General features: G+C 33.2%; 1 protein-coding gene across 20 annotated transcripts in view; it reads right to left on the reverse strand.

The window, feature by feature from the left end:
- Positions 1-19,579, reverse strand: part of ZNF280D (zinc finger protein 280D) — a 293,874-nt gene that overhangs the window by 41,294 nt on the left and 233,001 nt on the right. For 14 of the 20 annotated variants that reach the window (XR_005381695.1, XR_005381696.1, XR_005381697.1 and 11 more), the window contains 6 exons: positions 18,440-18,574; positions 16,267-16,574; positions 15,660-15,800; positions 8,759-8,821; positions 2,093-2,211; positions 1,906-1,942 (listed from right to left, as the gene is read on the reverse strand). Coding sequence is in view for 16 of the 20 variants with exons in the window: in XM_038580505.1 (XP_038436433.1) it covers positions 1,906-1,942; positions 2,093-2,211; positions 8,759-8,821; positions 15,660-15,800; positions 16,267-16,574; positions 18,440-18,574 (803 nt within the window). In the remaining 4 variants the exon portion in view is untranslated. Of the gene's footprint in view, positions 1-141; positions 1,297-1,422; positions 1,785-1,905; positions 1,943-2,092; positions 2,212-8,758; positions 8,822-15,659; positions 15,801-16,266; positions 16,575-18,439; positions 18,575-19,579 lie in introns of those variants that run through there. The other 6 variants (XM_038580513.1, XM_038580512.1, XM_038580515.1 and 3 more) reach the window with 6 other exon arrangements.

The following is a 19,579-nucleotide window of genomic DNA, read 5'->3' on the forward strand; positions in this document are numbered from 1 at the left end:
TTTAAGTAGATATAGCTTTCAGTTACAGGCCAAATAGTAATAAGGCCTCCATTAAATAATTAAAGCAAAGCTCCTATTTATATGATAAATCTATAGCTTTCAAATGAACTCTTTATTAGTAAATAATTCCTGAGGCACTTAAACAATACAATTTTTTATTAAAAGAAATTAATAGCATCAAAACTCTTTAGATCTATATTTAATGTAACTAAAATAAACAAATGTCAAATTCTTAAAATATACATAATGCATGAGGATATATATATATATATATAATATAAACACCTGCATTATTGGCCCCCATAATTTTTGCTGTTACCTTTACCCAAAGAGACTACATTAATGGTAAAGTGGATATTATGTATTGAATGTACAAATATGTAACTTTAAAACTTGTTTTAAGGTATGCAAAGAGGTTTTGCCAATTCTTTACACTTCAGAATTCACAATTATAAAGATAATATTAACCATAATAAAATCCCAAAGTACGACAGAAGATTTAATAATGTCTATGGTCTGAACAATAGCCAAAATAAAAAGCTATAAATAGGCAGCTATAGGGAATCTATAGAGAATTCCAAGGAATCTCTTGGAGTTCTTAACAAAACAAAGCAAATCTAATTAACAGTTTTAAAGAAAAGAATATAAAAATAGACATTATAAAATAGACATCAGTAAGTTTGGAAAACATAAAACCAAGTTACCAAAATTAAATTTTTTAAAATTCTAAAACTTGAGAATTGGTATTCCTGAAAAGCTATAAAATTAGTACTGGGTAATATATTTTAAATGATAGAAAAATAACTGCAATTTTGAACATAATTTTAGAGACCTGTTGTTCCAAGGACATGAAAATAACCATAGTTTCCTAACAACCAGAGAGCTTTTGTATACCTTGGACTGCAATCATGCTAGATGAAGATTAAAAGGCAGCAGTCAAAATGACTACACTTCAACTGGGATGTTGAAGCACTGATCTGATGGGGTTTTCTTGGCCACAAGTGACCCACAAACTTAAGATCAAGAGCCAAAGCCCCCACTGGGAAGTTGTGCTCAATTTGGTGGGCCTTGAAACCATCTGGCTAAATCAGCATCAGCCTTACAGGAGGCCAGCCATGAAGGAAGGGAGTCTCCCCAAAATCTGATTTCTTGAGACCACAACCTAGAGCAGGTCCCACAGTCAAATTATTCACATTCCTTGGAAAGAGAGAACAGGCATCAGTTGTGTCCATCGAAGGGGGACACTGTCCAGGTGTACCCTGGAAATTTTTTGAAATCTCTGGGTTGCCTCTGCATCTGAAAAATAAGAAAAATAGCACAATGACAGACAACGGATGAGGAAAGACAATCATCTGGCCTAAAAACTTAAGACTTATAAGAAATTAAGAAAGCAGACAAAACAGACAAAAAGACAAACAGCCATATCATTTAGAATGTATTATTCTGAAGGCAAGTACAGCGGAGAAAAACACAAATTATTTTAAGCAAAGTAAGAAATGACCATAGCAACAAAAGTTATTTTTGGAGAGAGCCAACTGCGAAAAAACAAAACAAAACAAAACATATGTTAAGATATGTCAACCTGACACAAAGATAAGGTGGAATAAGAATCTAGTCCCATTTGAAGCTGAAAATTGCTGAATAATGAGAGCTAGTGTCATGAACTTGGCTGCTTAACTGCCTTTGTGTAAGAAAACATCTCAGAACTTTGAACTTAGGAAATTCCAACTTGTCTTGCACCAGGTCACGAGCTCCAAAGAGCAGGAACCTATTTCAACAAGCAGCTTTAAAAAAAAAACAACAAAATACTTTAATATTTTTCATTTCCTTTAATGATACATTTTAAAATGCAACAGTGCTAAAATCCATCAAAGTAAAATGCACTGAATTAAAAATTAAACTTACTCAGAAAGATGTTCAGAAGTTGGGATACAAACAGAAACTGAAATTAGAAGAAAAGTTTTATATTTAAAACAGCACATGAAATATGATGAGTGAGAATAACGATTTAGTAAAGAGCTCATATTGTGGCTGACCCAAAATACTGGAATAAATATGAAAAATCCAAAGTAATACAATTATATATACGTACCTTTCTCTATCACAACTTGACAAGTATGAGTTTCATGTTGACTTAAGTGTGTGGCCATATTATCTAAGCCAGAAACATCAGCTACGAAATCACAATTAAGGCACACTAGAGTTATGCCCCTATAAAAAAAAAAAAAAAAAAAAAGCAAATAATATAAAAGGTTTTTGTTTTTTTAATAAAAATCCATACACAAGTTCAATGATTATTTTTCTATAATTTGCTTTTTGTCATAATTGTCACTCCAAATTTTGTTATAAAGCTTGATATAACTGAAATGATTCTCTAGAAAGCAAAATAGCCATATTCAAATTAAGCTATCATTTATTTACAGAAAGCATTTTTGTTTTATAAACTTTTACCACCCATACTTTAAAAACTATGTAACAAGAGACCTACAATCCAGCGGTGGCCTCAGTAACAACTTGTGTTACTTCAACAAGCCACAATCTACCTGTGCCTCTGTTCATCTGCAAAGCAAGGGTATAAGTATTCATTCACTCAATATGTATTTACTGAGGCTGTGTACATACTGTACTATTATACTGCATTGTGAGTACAATGATAACCAAAAAATATAGTCTGCTCTGACAGAACTTACAATCTAGTGTTTTATTTAGGTGATGAAATAGAAGAGAAATGTTTTAAGGCTTTAAGAAGAGAAACGTTAAGGCTTTACACTTCAGAATTCACAATTATAAAGATAATATTAACCATAATAATCCCAAAGTATGACAGAAGATTTAATAATGTCTATGGTCTGAACAACAGCCAAAATAAAAAGCTATAAATAGGCAGCTATAAGGGAATCTATAGAGAATTCCAAGGTATCTCTTGGAGTTCTTAACCAAACAAAGCAAACACTAAACAACAGTTTTAAAGAAAAGAATATAAAAATAGACAATAGATCATATTCTTAGATCATGTTGTATCTGTCATCAATTGTGTACCATGTGTTAAAGGTTTTCCCATATATTATTTGGTTTAATTCTTACCACAAACATCCAAGGTTGGCATTATTCTCATTTAACAATGAATTAACTAAAGTAGTTAATTCACTACAGAAGTCCAAAGCTTAGTCCCTGGTATATCAGCACAGTAAACTGGTCCATGCACTGGGGCTTGAACTACTGGCTCCTTAACAAAACTTCACTGAGTGCTGTAGTTCCTAAGTGAAATCTGTAATGATTATAAATTTTCAAAAATGTTTGGAAACAATTCCCAAAGCCACTAATACTTTTGTTGAATTCGGAATAGTTTTTATACTCACTGGATCAAACTGTGTAGCATTTGCTACTTGAAGAATTTAAACACTGTTGGCATATAGGATGTAACACTGGCCTTCAGATTCTAATTTAAATTGTGTTTAAACTTTTGACTTATGTTGAAAGGTATTTAAAAATATTAACCCTGCAAAAATATGGAAATATGTCAGAGAACTTAGAAAACCACTATATATTTAATTTATTATTTGCTAGAATTAAGCACTTGGGATCTTATGGGTCAAGCATCTGAAATGCTGTTTAAAGGAAAATCAAATATATTAAATGTATAAAAGATATTAAGGTGTTTTAGGAATTTGAACTATAAATGGGACTGTTTACAAAATTTAGTCTATTCAACTTAAATGAATTTTATCAAACATTAATTAAAAGCATTCTTGAAAATGATTATTAAAATGTACTAATTTCTAAATGGAATATTTTTAAGTTAAACGTAAAAGCTTAACTTTAATAACTAATTATATAGTCTTCCCTACTAACAAACTGCCCTTGCAGAAATCAAAAGTAGTCTCAATGGTAAGTAGTAGCTAAATTACTATCCCACTAGTCACAGTTACTTGGGGCAGGGATCGAACGCCTAACTCATGACTCCACTAAACAAAAATGCGTAAAATCAGGATTTATAATCAAATTTCTTCATCTGGGAAGATGTGGGAGACTGGAACTAGTATGTTCAAGTCACCAATAGAGAAAGCTGATCTGCAGTAAGGAAGGAAATGGAACCCAACTCCTGAGAAAATAATAAAGACAAGATCATTCTGTCTCAGTAGGTCAGACCAGAGAGAAGCCATATTAGTAACTGATGGCTTTCTGGTTGTATCTCCTCCTCTTAGGAGTCTTCAAGATTCTTTAGAATTCTGCTTTTAAGTTATTTTTGCTTAGGTTAAAAAAAATAGATCATGTAATGTTATTACTGTTACTGTCAACTTACTAACAAAGCATAAATAGTTTTGAAGTTCATCATATACTTTAAAAATTTAAGTTTTGCCAATATACAAAATATAAATGAGTAACATACCATAGACTGACTTCTGCCCTGAATCTCTAGTCTAACAGTGTGCTGTGCATTTTACACCTAGATGTCACATAAAACACATCAAAACTGATCCTCAAAAAAAAAACAAAAAAAAAACAAAAAAAAAACAAAAAAAAAAAAAAAAAAAAAAACTGATCCTCAATCAAAACAACAATTATGTACTTTCTCCCCAAATCAACTTCTGATTGGTCTTTCTTATGATGTTTCTTTCTTCTAATAGTAAAGTTCAAACTACAGATATCTGTTTCTTCTTCCTTAAAATAATCAATATGGCAATCATTTTATAATATTCATTGAATACTTATACTGTGCTAGTCTAACAACTTTAGACCTATCATCTTATCTAAATATTGAGCACCTGAACGCCTAACATGGTTGAGCGTCGAGCTCTTGGTCTTGGCTGGGGTCATGATCTCAGAGGTTGTGGGATGGAGCCCTGTGTGGGGCTCTGCAATCAAGTCTGCTTGAAAATTTTCTCCGTTTCTCCCCCACTGCACTCTCTCTCTCTCAAATTTTTAATAAATAAATAAATAAATAAATAAATAAATAAATAAATAAATAAATAAATATTTTAATGTCCCAAAAAGGTAGTTGCTATAATTTATCACCTTTTTTATAAAGTTAGATTAGTAAACTACCAAGGAGAAGAGCTGGTAAAGGTCAGGACTAGGTTTGAAACTGAGCACTTTGGTTTCAGAGCCCATATTCTTAAAGATGATGTAATACTTCCTCATCATTTTAATTTAGGTCCTCACTAAATTGTAACTACCACAATAGTCCTAATCTATAGGATTCATGCATCTATAACTCATCTTATTATTGAACCTTCCTTCAGTATCACTATATAAAATATCAAAGGTTTTCTAATGCTCTCCAAATTAAGTCCAAACTCCTTAACCTTATTTTTAACACTTTCACAACCTGGCTCTGAGCTTAAAACTATTGCTCCAGACATCAATCTTATTAGTATTATCTGAACTTCATGCTCCATCCATTTACTATTAGTCATTCCCTCTGTATGCTTTGTACTTTTTCATTTCTGCACCTTTATTCACACTATTTCTGTTCACTCAAATGCCTCTGTGCATCTTCTATCAGTATAAATAATACTCATTCTTTAAAGCCAAGTATACCTAACACCTATGCAGATCATTCCAAATTACTTCTCTCTCCTTTGGAAAAGAGACCTTATTGCACTTATTAAAGTTCCCCTTGCTTTATATAGTTTTATACATTCACCCCTTATATCTCCCACCCAACAAACTATACATTCCCTGAAGGGTGGTCCAAGACTTCTTCATCACTGTCATCTTCACAGGACCTGCTATATTATGTACCTGACAGATGTATCATAAATAAAAAACCAAAGAATTAATATTCCATTCCAACAAGAGTAATCACAAAAATTACCGTTCTATAATTCTAAGTATGCTATGTCCAGTCACAGAAATCGACCAGTTTTCAATTTCAGACCCATTCCAGTTTAAAGAAAAGAAATCTAGATCTTTAAAATCATATAGTTCATTTAAAAAACAAACATATAACTGAGGTTGACAACAGTAGGGTAAAAAGCAAATCAAATTCTCACCTTTTGAAAAAAAACCCTTTTATTCTTATAAAAATTTTCATTAAAGGCAACATCTAATAAAATCTTATCCATTTCCTTGAATTCAGTGAATGTTTTAAAATGTATACTAATATATTTTTAAAACGAAATCAAAATTTTCTCTACCTGTGAGCTACTGATCTCTATGAGCTATATCATAGATGAGACCTATTGTTTTATTTAAGTCATTTTCAACATATACGTTAACTTATTCAACAAATATTTACTGAGTGCCTACCATGTGCCAGGCACTACTCAATGCCTGGCAGAGACAAAAACCCCAACTACACATATTCTAGTGAGAGGACACAGAAAGGAAGTACTGGGATGAAGCACAAGGGAGATGATACAATGTAAAATCAAGTGATCAAGGAAAGGCTGACTCACCAGAGTAGCAACCCAAACTAGATAAAGGAATACATACAGAAATCTGGGGAACAAAACTAGTCATAGAGACTAATACACAGAAGTCCTGAAACAGGTGGGCCCCGGTGGCTCAGCGGTTTAGCGCCACCTTCAGCCCAGGGCGGGATCTTGGAGACCCACGATCGAGTCCCACGTCAGGCTCCCTGCGTGAAGCCTGCTTCTCCCTCTGCCTGTGTCTCTGCCTCTCTCTTTCTCTCTCTCTCTCTCTCTCTCTCTCTCTCCCTGTCTCTCATGAATAAATAAAATTAAAAAAATAAAAAGAAGTCCTGAAACAGAATATCATCCCTTTTTCCAACTTTTCCACTAACTCAAAGCACTAAAACAAGTACTGGCTAACCTTATCTCTCTATAAATATTAGTTTGATACAGCAAAGACACTGATATTTCAAGTAGCAATGGCAACGTGAACAAAATAAAGAACAGAGTCCAAAAATTCAAAAGAATATTTTTAATTGTTTTTAAAATTTATTTATGACAGTCACAGAGAGAGAGAGAGAGAGGCAGAGACATAGGCAGAGGGAGAAGCAGGCTCCATGCAGGGAGCCCGACGTGGGATTCGATCCCGGGTCTCCAGGATCGCGCCCTGGGCCAAAGGCAGGCGCCAAACCGCTGCGCCACCCAGGGATCCCCAAGAATATTTTTAAAAATGGTTGTTCAGGGATCCCTGGGTGGCGCAGCGGTTTGGCGCCTGTCCTTTGGCCCAGGGCGCGATCCTGGAGGCCCTGGATCGAATCCCACGTCGGGCTCCCTGCATGGAGCCTGCTTCTCCCTCTGCCTGTGTCTCTGCCTCTCTCTCTCTCTGTGTGACTATCATGAATGAATAAAAAAAAAAAAAAAATGGTTGTTCAGTAGATTCTGAGTTAAGCATGTGGTACAACCAAAGTTAATTATCAGTGTCTTTAGAAATATTCATCAGTTCTTTCTGCACAGTGAGCAAGCTGTACACTTCTCTTTGAGAAAGGAAAAATAAGAATTATGAAGCTACCTAATAATTTCAAGAATTTCAGTGGTTTAAGAAATTTACTTCAAAACTAAAAAAGTGTTAGTCATTTTACTAGGTATCTTAGGTATCTTTTTAATATTCAAATATTGTTGGAGAACTTTATTTTTGTTCTCATCTTATAATATAAATGCATAAAAATAACCTCGTGACACCACTTGTCACCACTTGAAACAAATTTAGTAAGAGATCTAAGTCTAGTCTAAGGATCTATATCTAGTCTAAGGATAAAGAATAGAACCCTCTAACATCCAATAGCAATCATTTAGATTTCCAAATTGGGAATCCCAACATCAGGCTTTTAAAAAATCAGAACAAACCACAATAAGATACCACTTCACACTCACTAAACAAATGGGACGTCTAAGTGGCTCAGTTGGTTAAGCATCTGCCTTCAGCTCAGGTCATGGTCACAGTGTCCTGGGATTGAGCCCCAAGTCAGGGTCCTTGATCAGCTGGGAGCCTGCTTCTCCCTCTCTCTTTGTACCTAACCCCACTCTTGAATATCTCTCTCTCTCAAATAAATAAAATCTTTAAAAAAACCCAGACAGATAATTAGCGTTGGCAAAGATGTGAAGAAGCTGGAACCCTTACACATTACATTGCTTGTGGGAATGTAGTGGAGGTACTTTGTAAAATAGTTCGGAAGGTCTTCAAAGGCTCAACATAGAGTTACCATATAACCCAGAAAGTCTAATCATATATCTATATGATATACATATATGTATATATATACATACACACATACACACATAAAGGAGAAATGAAGACAAGTTCAGACAAAAACTTGTACACAAATGTTTATAGCAACAATATTCATAATGGCTTCAAAGCTAAAATAACCTTAACAGATAAATAAACTACAGTAGATCCATACAATGGAATATTATTCAGCAATTTAAAAAATGAAGCACTGACATGCTACAACATGGATGATTCTTAAAAATATGCTAAATGGAAGAAGCCAGTCACAAAGGATCACATGTTGTATCACTCCATTTATATAAAATGTCCACAACACATAAATCTATACAAACAAAAATTAGATTAGTGGTTACTTAGGGATGAGAGGAGTTGGAAGGATATGGGGATGACCATTAAGGGGTATAGGAGTTTCTTTTGGAGTGATAACAATGTACTAAAATTAACCATGGTAAGCTTGTACAACTGTTTGAATACACTAAAAACTATTAATTGTACTATTTAAAGGCATGAATTACATGGTATATGAACTATATTTCAATAAAGATGTCACATATACAAAATTTAAATTATATTATTTTTCAACAGAAAGAATTTAAAAAGATCAACTAGTTACCTGAGATCTTCTGAATGCTTCTTAAAAATACAAAACCTTTTACTTGGGCGGTTACTATGAAAGCTGGAGAGACAAAATAGATTTTATTAATGTTGTTATATAGTCTTATTAATTTATAGCTTTTATACATAAAGTTTCTAGTTTTGAGTAAAAGAGGATATAAATAATAAAATAATGCTTGCCATCCCTGTTTAATTCAATGTTTTTCTTAAATTCCACTTTATCCTTTTCTTTTCAAATGACACACATTTCTCTAAGCACATTCTTCTAACTCTTCTAAGATCAGTACCTCACCATTACACAGAAAAAAGGAAATAAATTTTTTTAAAGTACATCAAACTAATTTTCTTCATGTGTTAAGGAAGAGTTGAAGACACTTTAAAATTTTTGCAGATAACATTTTTGCTATAACATGAATCATTATCAATAACCACTTTTTAAATCATTTTCCAATTTTTTTATAAAGATTTTATTTGTTCATTAGAGAAAGAGAAAGAGAGGCAGAGACACAGGCAGAGGGAGAACAGGCTCCCTGTGGGGAGCCCGATGTGGGACTTGATCCCAGGACCCTGGGATCACTCCCTGAGCTGAAGGCAGATGCCCAACTACAGAGCCACCCCATTTTCCAATTTTAACAAGCTTGTTGGGGAGGGGTATAAAATCCAAATGATCTTTGAAGTAAACAGTACTTCAGCTAAATGCCACTGCACTGTTTACCATTTGTAAAATCAAATATTTAGAGAGTTCTATGCAATTACTAGCAGTCTATAAAAAATGAATTAAAGCAGAATTCTTTAGCTAAAATGATGCTTCTCCTAAACACAATACAGAGGACTACTATCCAAACTTTGTAGCTAAAGATAATAGCTTTCAGATACCCCGTTTAAATCTAGTAAAGAAAATCTAGTAAAGAAAGCTTTCCTATATTAGAAACCCAAAATTAGCTTTAGCACAGGATTACTCAAAGTGGAATCGCATAGACTGATAACATCAGCATCACCTAGGATCTTATTTAGAAATGCAAAGGTATGTGCTCCCCCCACAAACCTAGCTGAATTAATGTCTGCCAGTAGGCCCTACCAGAATCTGTTTTAACAAGTTTTCCCAGTGATTCTTCGGCAAGCTAAAGACCAAGAAGCAGTAGTCCTAGTTTGCACTGATAGACTCAAAGAAGCCAATGCACCAGGTCAATGGTCACTCTCAGATACAATGTAACCATCACCAGTACAGCATGTATTATGTGGGAGAAGAAATACTGTGACTAGCTATATATATAATCTCCAGAAAATGTTGTCAGAAGACTTCTAACAGTTATTTCTTCAATTTGGGGATAACTACTATTAAAGAGTTTATAAATGCAAGACAACATCACAAATAATAAATATTTTTTAGAAGAGAAAATCAGGGGTTAGGAAACATTGAAATTATATGCAAAAATTTGTGCACATAACTGTTTCTTCAGAAGAATAAATCCAAGACTTTATCTGATTCCCAAAGAATATGAATCAAACAAAGCTATTTTTTAAATGAGATTTAAAAGTTATTTTTAAAAGCTTTTTTCTTTCTCCTTAGACAATTTTGGTATGATTTATTTGGTTAAGAGGAGAAAAAAATTACATTTTAGGGTATTGATGGCTTCTATTCTGTCTACAACTTGTAACTTATTAAAATGTTGGTAATTTTAAAATTCCAGTTGTCCAAATCCAGTTTTAATTTAGAGTTCCCTGTTAAAAAAAACAAACCCTATAATGCTCTTTTATTTATATTTATTACACAAATTCCATTCTTTTATCATTATCCTTGTATTATAGAAATGGAAAAGTAGATCTATAGCTCATAAACAAGAAAAAAATTATCCTCCTTCTTCCTGTTAGATCTGCATAAAGTTAATAACAATACAAAAATAAATCTAAGAGAGCGAGACAAATCATAAGAGACTCTTAACTATAGGAAACAAACTGAGGGTTGCTGGAGGGGAGGGGATAAGGAGATGGGGTAACTGGGTGACAGACATTAAGAAGGGTACATAATGTAATGAGCACTGGGTATTATATAAGACTGATAAATCATTGACCTCTACCTCTGAAACCAATTATATATTATATGTTAATTAACTGAATTTAAATAAAATTTAAAGAAAAAGAATAGAGTAAAAACATATGTTGAAATTTAGGCTTTAAAAATTCACCACCTAGTTATAAGACTGTATATAATTATCAAAATTCATTAAGCTTTCTCTAAAAATAAGTTAATTTTATTATATATAAATTATACCTCAATAAGACTAGAGGAGAAAAAACTCCCTTTGACCGTATCTTCTTAATAATTTTAATTCAGTATAAAACAACTTTATTTCTGATGAAACACAAAAGGAATGTTAACAGTACTAATGGTATGCCTACTATTGAAGATACTACACTAGAGGTTGAGAATACAAAAAGAAAGAGGGCAGGTTGTCTCTCAAGGTCCCGGCGTGAGTAGGGGGAGGCAAAAAAGTCAAACAGCAGGTGGCACAGAATAAATGCTTTTAAATGAATGAATACATATTCATAAATAATTATAAACATTCATAGTGACACAAAGTTTTGTGGCTGCATGAAGGAAAACTGCAGGTAAATGGAATAGAAACCAGCTAACAATCAGGAGTTCATTTCAGTAAAGAAGGGCACTACACCTTGCTCTAGACAAAGTACAGAGCAAGATACGGAGGGATTTTCAAAAAAATAAGCTCTAAAGGAAAAAAATAAAAATAAAATAAGCTCTAAAGGAGCTGAAAAAGTGGTCAGACATTAAATATTGAAAGGTCTTATACTCTCCAGAATATCTGAACTTCATGACTATGAATGTTAGAAGGGCAAAGGATATTTATGCCAAAAAAGACCTGAGCAGACATGCCTACTGCAGTAAGAGAATAAAGGAAAAACTGGAGAGGCAGGGGGAAGGGGATGGACTAGACAGGACATCAGTTATGACGCTACCACAATAATCCAACTGCTTCTAACGACTCTTCTTTAATGCCAGTAAATCTATACAAAATATATAATGAACTCAAACATATCATAAAAATTCAGTGTTCTGTCTTATCCATTATCTAGAACAACCTGTTATATCAGTTTTCCTTTTCCTTGGTAAAATTTTAAGTCATCCTTCAAAGCCTAAGTGAAATGTCATTTATAAAGTACCTCCCCTTATATCTTGCTTAAGGAACTCATTCTTCCCTTCTCTGCGCTCTCATAGTCATTTGTTTACCATCTTAAGTTAGGTAAATATACCTCTCCTACTAAATTGTGAAAATTAGAGGCAAGGACTTTATCCACAATACCTAATAATGACAACTTAGAAATAACAGCTACAATTACTTGAATATCTCCTAAGTAAAAATCATTTTATTAAGCACTTTAAGTATGTTTTCTGTAATTATCACAATGACTTTCTTTTTGAGAAAAGGAAACTGGGAGTCAGGTTAAGTAACTTGCCCAAAGTCACACAGGTAATAAATAAATGGTGAAGCTTGGATTCAAATCCAGATTTGTCTGATTCTTCACCACCAGATTGCCATACTTCTTAGCAAATAGTAAACTCTGCTAGAAAAAGAAATATTAAATACTTATGTCCATTAAATTAGTTCTATTACATGTAGAGAAAAAGCCTTCTTATATACATCCTGTTGAGGAATAGTAACAACAATATTATATGGTAATTTGCTTCCATTTTTTTTTCAGGTGACTTCTATTAATTACTATCTGAAGTCTATAAGTAAATAAGGTGCAGTAATTTAAACAACCAAACCCAAATAATACTACTTTTAAAAAAAAACCACTTAAAACTTACATGTTGAATGACACTCTTCTTCAAAAGAGACTTATTCCAAAAAGACTACAAATGCATCAAGATTTTTAACATCCTCTTTTGAGATTTTATTTAGAGCCTTTTATAATTACAACAAATAATGCCTTGCTATTTGTAATGTGCTGAGTGACATGGTGAATACAAACAGCCCCTTCTTCTCAAGGAAATAATACAAACACAAACAAATACAATAAAAGGCAAAAAAATAAATGAATGGTACACACTCAAAGTGAGGAATGATCCCTCTGAGTGGTTGTGGTGATCAGACACCCCCAAAAAAGAAGATAAATGGAGAGGAAGAATAGGGACATTCTAGACTTAACAAAGAATAAGGAAACGCCACTGTCAAAAATGAGTTATGTGATAAATTTTATTCTGGGGAACAGTGGTCAATTTATGGGGATGGTGCAGATATGAGACCAGAGGGAAAAAGACCAAATGAGAGTACAGAGGTGGTATAGGATAAGATTAAAGGTACTCAACCTCTGGAGAAAATGAATCTTCTATACATACAGAACTCAAGCCTATAATATGAATCCACGCGGGGCAGAAGTAATGGTGGTCATTCAATGGGAGGATACCTAAGGCAGTGAATGAGGCAAGTGTACCAGTAGATAAAAAGTTAGAGACCTACTAAACCCTAAGAGTGGCAATGGAAGCTTTCAGTTCCATTAAGAGGCTAACAATAAGCAGGAGCTCAGAGCACAGCACAAAGATAATAAAGTGCAGGGTTGGGGCTCACTGGGAATTGGAAAAAGGATATGGAGGAAGGTGGGCTAATCATAAATGTTTTGCAATAGAATGGACTTGGAGGTTCTATAGGACAGGTGGGAAGCCTGTGATAAATGAGAGGGAAGAGTGAAAGATTCTTGGTTTAACAAAACAAAACATTTTCCAATTTGGCCCCTTACAAATTAAGGGCAGAATTAAAGCCCCATTCAGGCAACCATGTATTTGTCACAGAAAGAAGAAACATTTCACACAGCAGTATACTGGGGAAAAGATGCCTGGGGCCTGGCTTAGAGGAATTGGAATACAGGTGTAGACCAGTCCAATAGTTGAGAAGCAGAGTAGCAGAATGCAAAAAGGGGAGTCTCAGAAAACCATAATGCACAGTAGCTGATCAAGAGAACTTCAGGAGCTTACGAAACTTGGGATAGTAAACTATTTCCAGCTGGTGTTCCACATTCACAGAAATGGTGCCCTGAAAGAGTATTTGGGTAGTGGTGTGAATTCTGGACAGATGATAATGTTTGGCTCATTTTTGTTCTTTTTAGATGCTAGTGAGTCAAAGGTTAAAACATGTATGAAATAATTAGAAATATAGAGTTGGATCTTAGGAAGATTAAGAAATAAAATTGGAGGGACGCCTGGGTGGCTCAGCGGTTAAGCATTTGCCTTCGGCTTAGGGTGTGATCCTGGAGTCTTGGGATTGAGTCCCACATCGGGCTCCCTGCATGGAGCCTGCTTCTCCCTCTGCCTGTGTTCTGCCTCTCTCTCTCTGTGTCTCTCATGAATAAATAAATAAAATCTTTTTAAAAAATAATAAATAAATAAAGGGTGACTTCCAACTGAATACTTGGCCAGGTTAACTTCTAAGAGACTAAAATAAAATTTCCAGAGTACTAAAAAAAAGTTTAAATAAATATTGTAGATAAAAACGAAGAAGTATTAAAAAAGTAAAAAGTAAATAAAGAGGTATTTTAAAATAAAAAGACAGGACCCAGTCAACAACGTTAAAGACCACAAAGTCAGAGTTGATTGAATCAAATCCAGCTAAGTCTAAAACTGAGCATAAACTTCAGGAGAGTAAGAAGTTCCAGTCTCATGTTGGGATATATGCGAAGTGACCATGACTAAAAAGGTAAAGGATTCTAGAACAAAAACAAAGCAGCAATCAAAACATATGACCCTGAGAGTAAGGATGACTATACAGTTAAACAGGTGCTGCTAGACTGAAAAAGGGATTCAAAGTACTAAAAACTCAAAAGGAGTTAACTCTACAGGGTAATGGCAATTGTAAAGAAATGAACAGTAGGTATGATGAGATTAAAATGGTACTGTGGTATAACAAAGGAGGTTACAATAACTTAAGGGTTGATGTGAAGCACTAGTACTGAAGAAGTCCAGGTACCTGAGGTCAGGCTAATAAAGGGGAAAGAAAGTATGAGAGAAGTGCTAAAGTCATCAAGAAGGTGGGAAATCCTTGAAAAGAGTAGCTGATTAATGACCAAAAAGTAATATAGAGGTCATTTTATGATCTGTAAGAAAATCCCTTTTATACTTCAATTCTAATTTAAAAAAAAAAGGAACAATCTCACTTTGAATGATCAACCTAACTGCTCTACAGGTAAACAATTTTTGACTATTTTTTAAAAAATAAAAATGTATCCTAAGGGATGTTCCTATTAATGAGATACAAATGAAAGAAATGTGGGCTGTGAAGGCTTCCTCTGCATAGAGTAAATATCAGGTATCCAAATAACATAAGCTGAATGAATTAATATAATAAAAAATTCCAACAATGGCCTCATGACTGGGATAGTCTCTCATTCCACTGAATGAATGCAAGGATAGATGGTTTGATGGATAGATGGACAGATAATGGCTTACAGAGAAAAAGAGAAAAAGACCCAATAAAGCTCCTAACATCACTAAAAACCCTGGAGTCTCTCAAAGTAACTGCTTTCAAAGAATAATATTCATGAGATTACATGTATTTGTTTGGTAAATATATTTAAAATATTTGATTTTTTATATTTGAAAATGATCCTTTAAAAATCTAAAGGAAAAAAAATACCCATAGAGAAACAATTTCCCTAAAAACCTATCCTAATTTCGTTAGTCTAACTATTCTTACAATTTTAGTTCCAATAATTTATGAGTTATGATGCTGGGGAAAATAGTACCAGGTATTATCCTAAAAGTTCCCTGTAACTAGACAATTAGATCCTTAAAGAGAAAAATTGGCTTCTAAAAGGATAACTGTTTCAAAACAAACTTTCTGAACTATAATTTTAATTGGTAATTACAGATGTTTAACTCATCTTACCTCATCATATGATTTACATAGGCTTTGCTACAGCTAGTGTTGTATCTGCAAAAACTACAATGGACATACGTAGGAAAGTGATTTGCAAAATCTTTTATTTCGGAACAACACTCAATGCACTTGTGAACTCCCCGACGATACCTTATGGAGATATAAAGAAAATGATAAAAATATATTTTAAAACAAAAATAATAAGGGAGGGCCTTATTAATGTTCTGTTAATTAAGGCCAAGGTGTTTAAATGAATATGTTTAAATAGAGTTATAATTTGAAAATTCTGTTCTGGAATAATAGCTAGAGTAAGTGTAAACAATCTTAACATAAATCGATGTTTTTCATTGGCATAAAAGGGCTTAAGTTAAGCAATACAAACATCACAAGATATAAGCACACATATAATACCAGTATAATAAATGAATATTATAAAAAATAATAATTCAAATACTGTTCAAGAGTTGTAAAAAAATACCTTTTTATTATTTGCTTGGCCTTTATGTCATAGTGATAGCATATAAATGTATAAGAGAGCTGTGTAATAGGGTAAATTTATATTAAATAAAGTTTTTATACTTTAAATTAGTATTATATATGAGGAATAAAAGATTACCTTAAGTTCCTCAATGCTGTATTGACTTTACTTTTTTTATTGCTACTAGCCAATGTGCTTTGTTTCTTTTGCATATTAGAGATTTTTGATTTATATTTAGATTTACTTCCATTAGGCTTACTTGCATTAGGTTTACTTGTATTGGATTTAGTTGTATTAGGTTTGCTTGTGTTAGATTTTGTGGGATTTTTAGCAGTTATATTTTTAGTCCTTGGAGGTGAGAGCTGAAGGGTAGAAGTGCTTGCACTAATGGAAGGTGTAGGTGAAGATCCTGACTGAAGAGGTCCAACTGAAGCTCGAATAGTAACCTACAAAAATGGAGATAATGTTTGCTTTAGAAAATTAATCATGGCATTAGTATTAAAATATAACTGTATAACAAAAAGTTAAACATCAAGTATTTGGAAAGGGCAAGTATAAACTATAATTGGATAAGTCTTCCATTTATTCTAAATGTTCATACCAATTAAATTAAATTAAACTTGATATTTATTCACTTGTAATACTACATTTTTTGGTATTGATATCAGTCATGTTAACAGTTATTAATGCATAATTAGGAGTTAATGCAAATTATAGAACTATTAAAAGAGCACATTCCATACCTATTTTTATGCTCTGATATATCTCAAATAATTCAGAGATCAAAATTTAAATCTCAAAGCCCAAAAAATAATTCTAGAAAGGCCTGCATTATCCCTCAACAGCTATAAAACAAACAGATCTATAGTAAATATGACCTCCTCTTTCCAGGAGCTCATTAGGCAGGATTTATGTATACAAAGGTTATGGGAGAGGTTATATATCAACTCATTATACTGTATGGAGAGTTTAATATTTAGAATTTCCTTAAAGAGAACTAATATAAAGCTTATCATTTAGTATCCAGAAATTACATTTGTTGATTGGCAATGAAAAACAATTGCCTACCAACATTCTCATTAATCATTTAACCGTACTTCTCCCATGTATTTGAGGAACAGACTATGCGGAAGTCCTATGAAATACATGTGTTTTGGTATCACACAAAAGCACTGGACTAGGAATCAAAAGACCTGAGGTTAAATCTTACACCATGCCATCCTAGCCATGTGACCTAAATAAGTAACTTATTCTCTTCTTTATAATATAGGGCAATAACTGTCTGTCTTCCTCACTGGATTGCTGTATGGATTAAATAAAAAAGCATACCAAAAGCCTTATTCTAAGGTGCTATAAGAACATTTAGTATCATTATTAATATTATTACTATCATTATTAATAAGGGAAAATATGAGAGAGGACTGCACTGCTTACATTAGTGTTCTGCATGTCTAGTCCCAGCATGGAATGAATGGACTGCAGGGAACGATGCTGGATAGCTTCTCTTGCTCTAGGTCTTCAGAGCATGGCTTTATATTGTTTTAGTTAATTCAAATAACAGACATACCCACATTCAAAGGTAAGTACCCAAAGGCAAATATAAATGTTTTGGGGATTATTTCACTTTGGATTATCCATGCCTCTGTTTCCCTCCACTGGAGCAAATATTCAAGAGCTGACTGTATATAAAGAAGTCAGAGAAAACAGAGGTATATAAGGCAAAAAGGGAAAAGTAAATTACAATCATCAGTATGCAGTCAGACATGTTTGCTCACTTAAAACATAATGCTATCCAGCAGCAGAACTTGCTTCTCTGAGAGTAGACTCAGTAATAACAACTTCAGTAAACATCTGAGAACCTACAGCACTTAAGGCACTATACCAGAAGCTAAGGACACAAAGATCTACGGCACTCAAGGCACTATACCAGAAGCTAAGGACACAAAGATAAAACATGAGTCCTGATCTCAACTATCTTATAGTTTAGCAGATAAAATTGACGTATACACTGCCAACTGGAATAGCTCAAAAACAGCCTATATAATATCGACACAACCCGCTGACTCAGGGAATAATTAATCTGTTGCACTTTTTACAAAGGAATAACACTTTAGCACAGCACACACCACTGACCATAAAAGGATGGTCAGAAGGATTTTTTTCTAGATATAAGAATGATAAAGCCTAAAATTAAAGTCTTCATAAAAATCAGACATCATTTTTTAAAGTATTATATCTAATAGATAAAAGAAGGCAGGAGTTAATTTCTATTATCATACAAAGTGTTAAAATACAAGACATTTAAACTTACCTTTGTTCCAGGAGGCAATCCTTCCAGTTGTTTAGGTTTTATAAATGTTCTATGATGTTGAGTCTTATGATCCATTTTCTCTTTGCATGTCAAAAATTGTAGTCTGCATTTTGTACAACGATGTATTCCTTTCTTCTGTTTAAAAACAGGAAAAGGGAGGAAAAATAATTTCTATAACCACAAGTGTCGTGCCCTTAAACCGTTCTGATTTACTTTAATGATACCTAAGTAATTTTAAAACTAGTATTATTTTACATCTCCCATATAAATAACAGCAAAATGTTATTTCATTTTTAAAAACACTGGGGTTTCAAAAATGTCTGTTACTAGAAAGAAATTGAACATAAACGTTCTATCAGTAGGTTCTAATGAAAGTTCTCTCAGCAGTGATGTGAAAGTTCATCTAATTATAAAGTATTTAGACTCATGATATGGTTAAAAAGAGCTATACTATGTTTTTATCCTAAAAAAAGTAAATTCTTTTTAATTTTTGCTATTTCCACTTGGTTGACAAGTTGGCAAAATAAATTCAAATACTTAACCAGACATTTCAAAGAAGGTTGTTATGGAAGTGGTTGTATAAAACTGTGCTAATATAACCATCTGCAATGAGGAAAATGTTCTACAGCTGCACTGTTCAATATGGTAGCCAGTAGCCACATATGGTTATTGAGCACCTGAAATGTACTAAGTGTAACAGAGGAACTGAATTTTTAATTTTATTTAATTTTAACTTCAAGAGCCATATGAACATTGAACAGTGCGGATATGGAGACGTAAATCAGAACTACTCCCAATCTATTTTATGATTGAGGTATCTTGAGTGAGTCCCTCTTTAAACCCAACGCTGCTGGGAAACAGGACCCAAGAAAAATCTAAATCACTCCCCCAAAACTAGTTACTGGCACTGCCAGACTCCTGATCCATGTTCTTTCTATTATATAATATCAAATCAACTACAATCTTACCTATATGCTCTCATTAAGAGATGACATATGTATGTATATATATATATATGATATATATATGATATATATATATATATATCTTAAACAATACACAAATACAAAGGAATATTTTCTCGAAAGTTAAAATCTGCCAGTACATTATTATTTCCATTTAAATACACTCAGTCAATAA

The sequence above is a fragment of the Canis lupus genome, chromosome 30 (genome assembly GCF_011100685.1).
Source record: "Canis lupus familiaris isolate Mischka breed German Shepherd chromosome 30, alternate assembly UU_Cfam_GSD_1.0, whole genome shotgun sequence".
NCBI classification, from domain to species: Eukaryota; Metazoa; Chordata; class Mammalia; order Carnivora; family Canidae; genus Canis; species Canis lupus.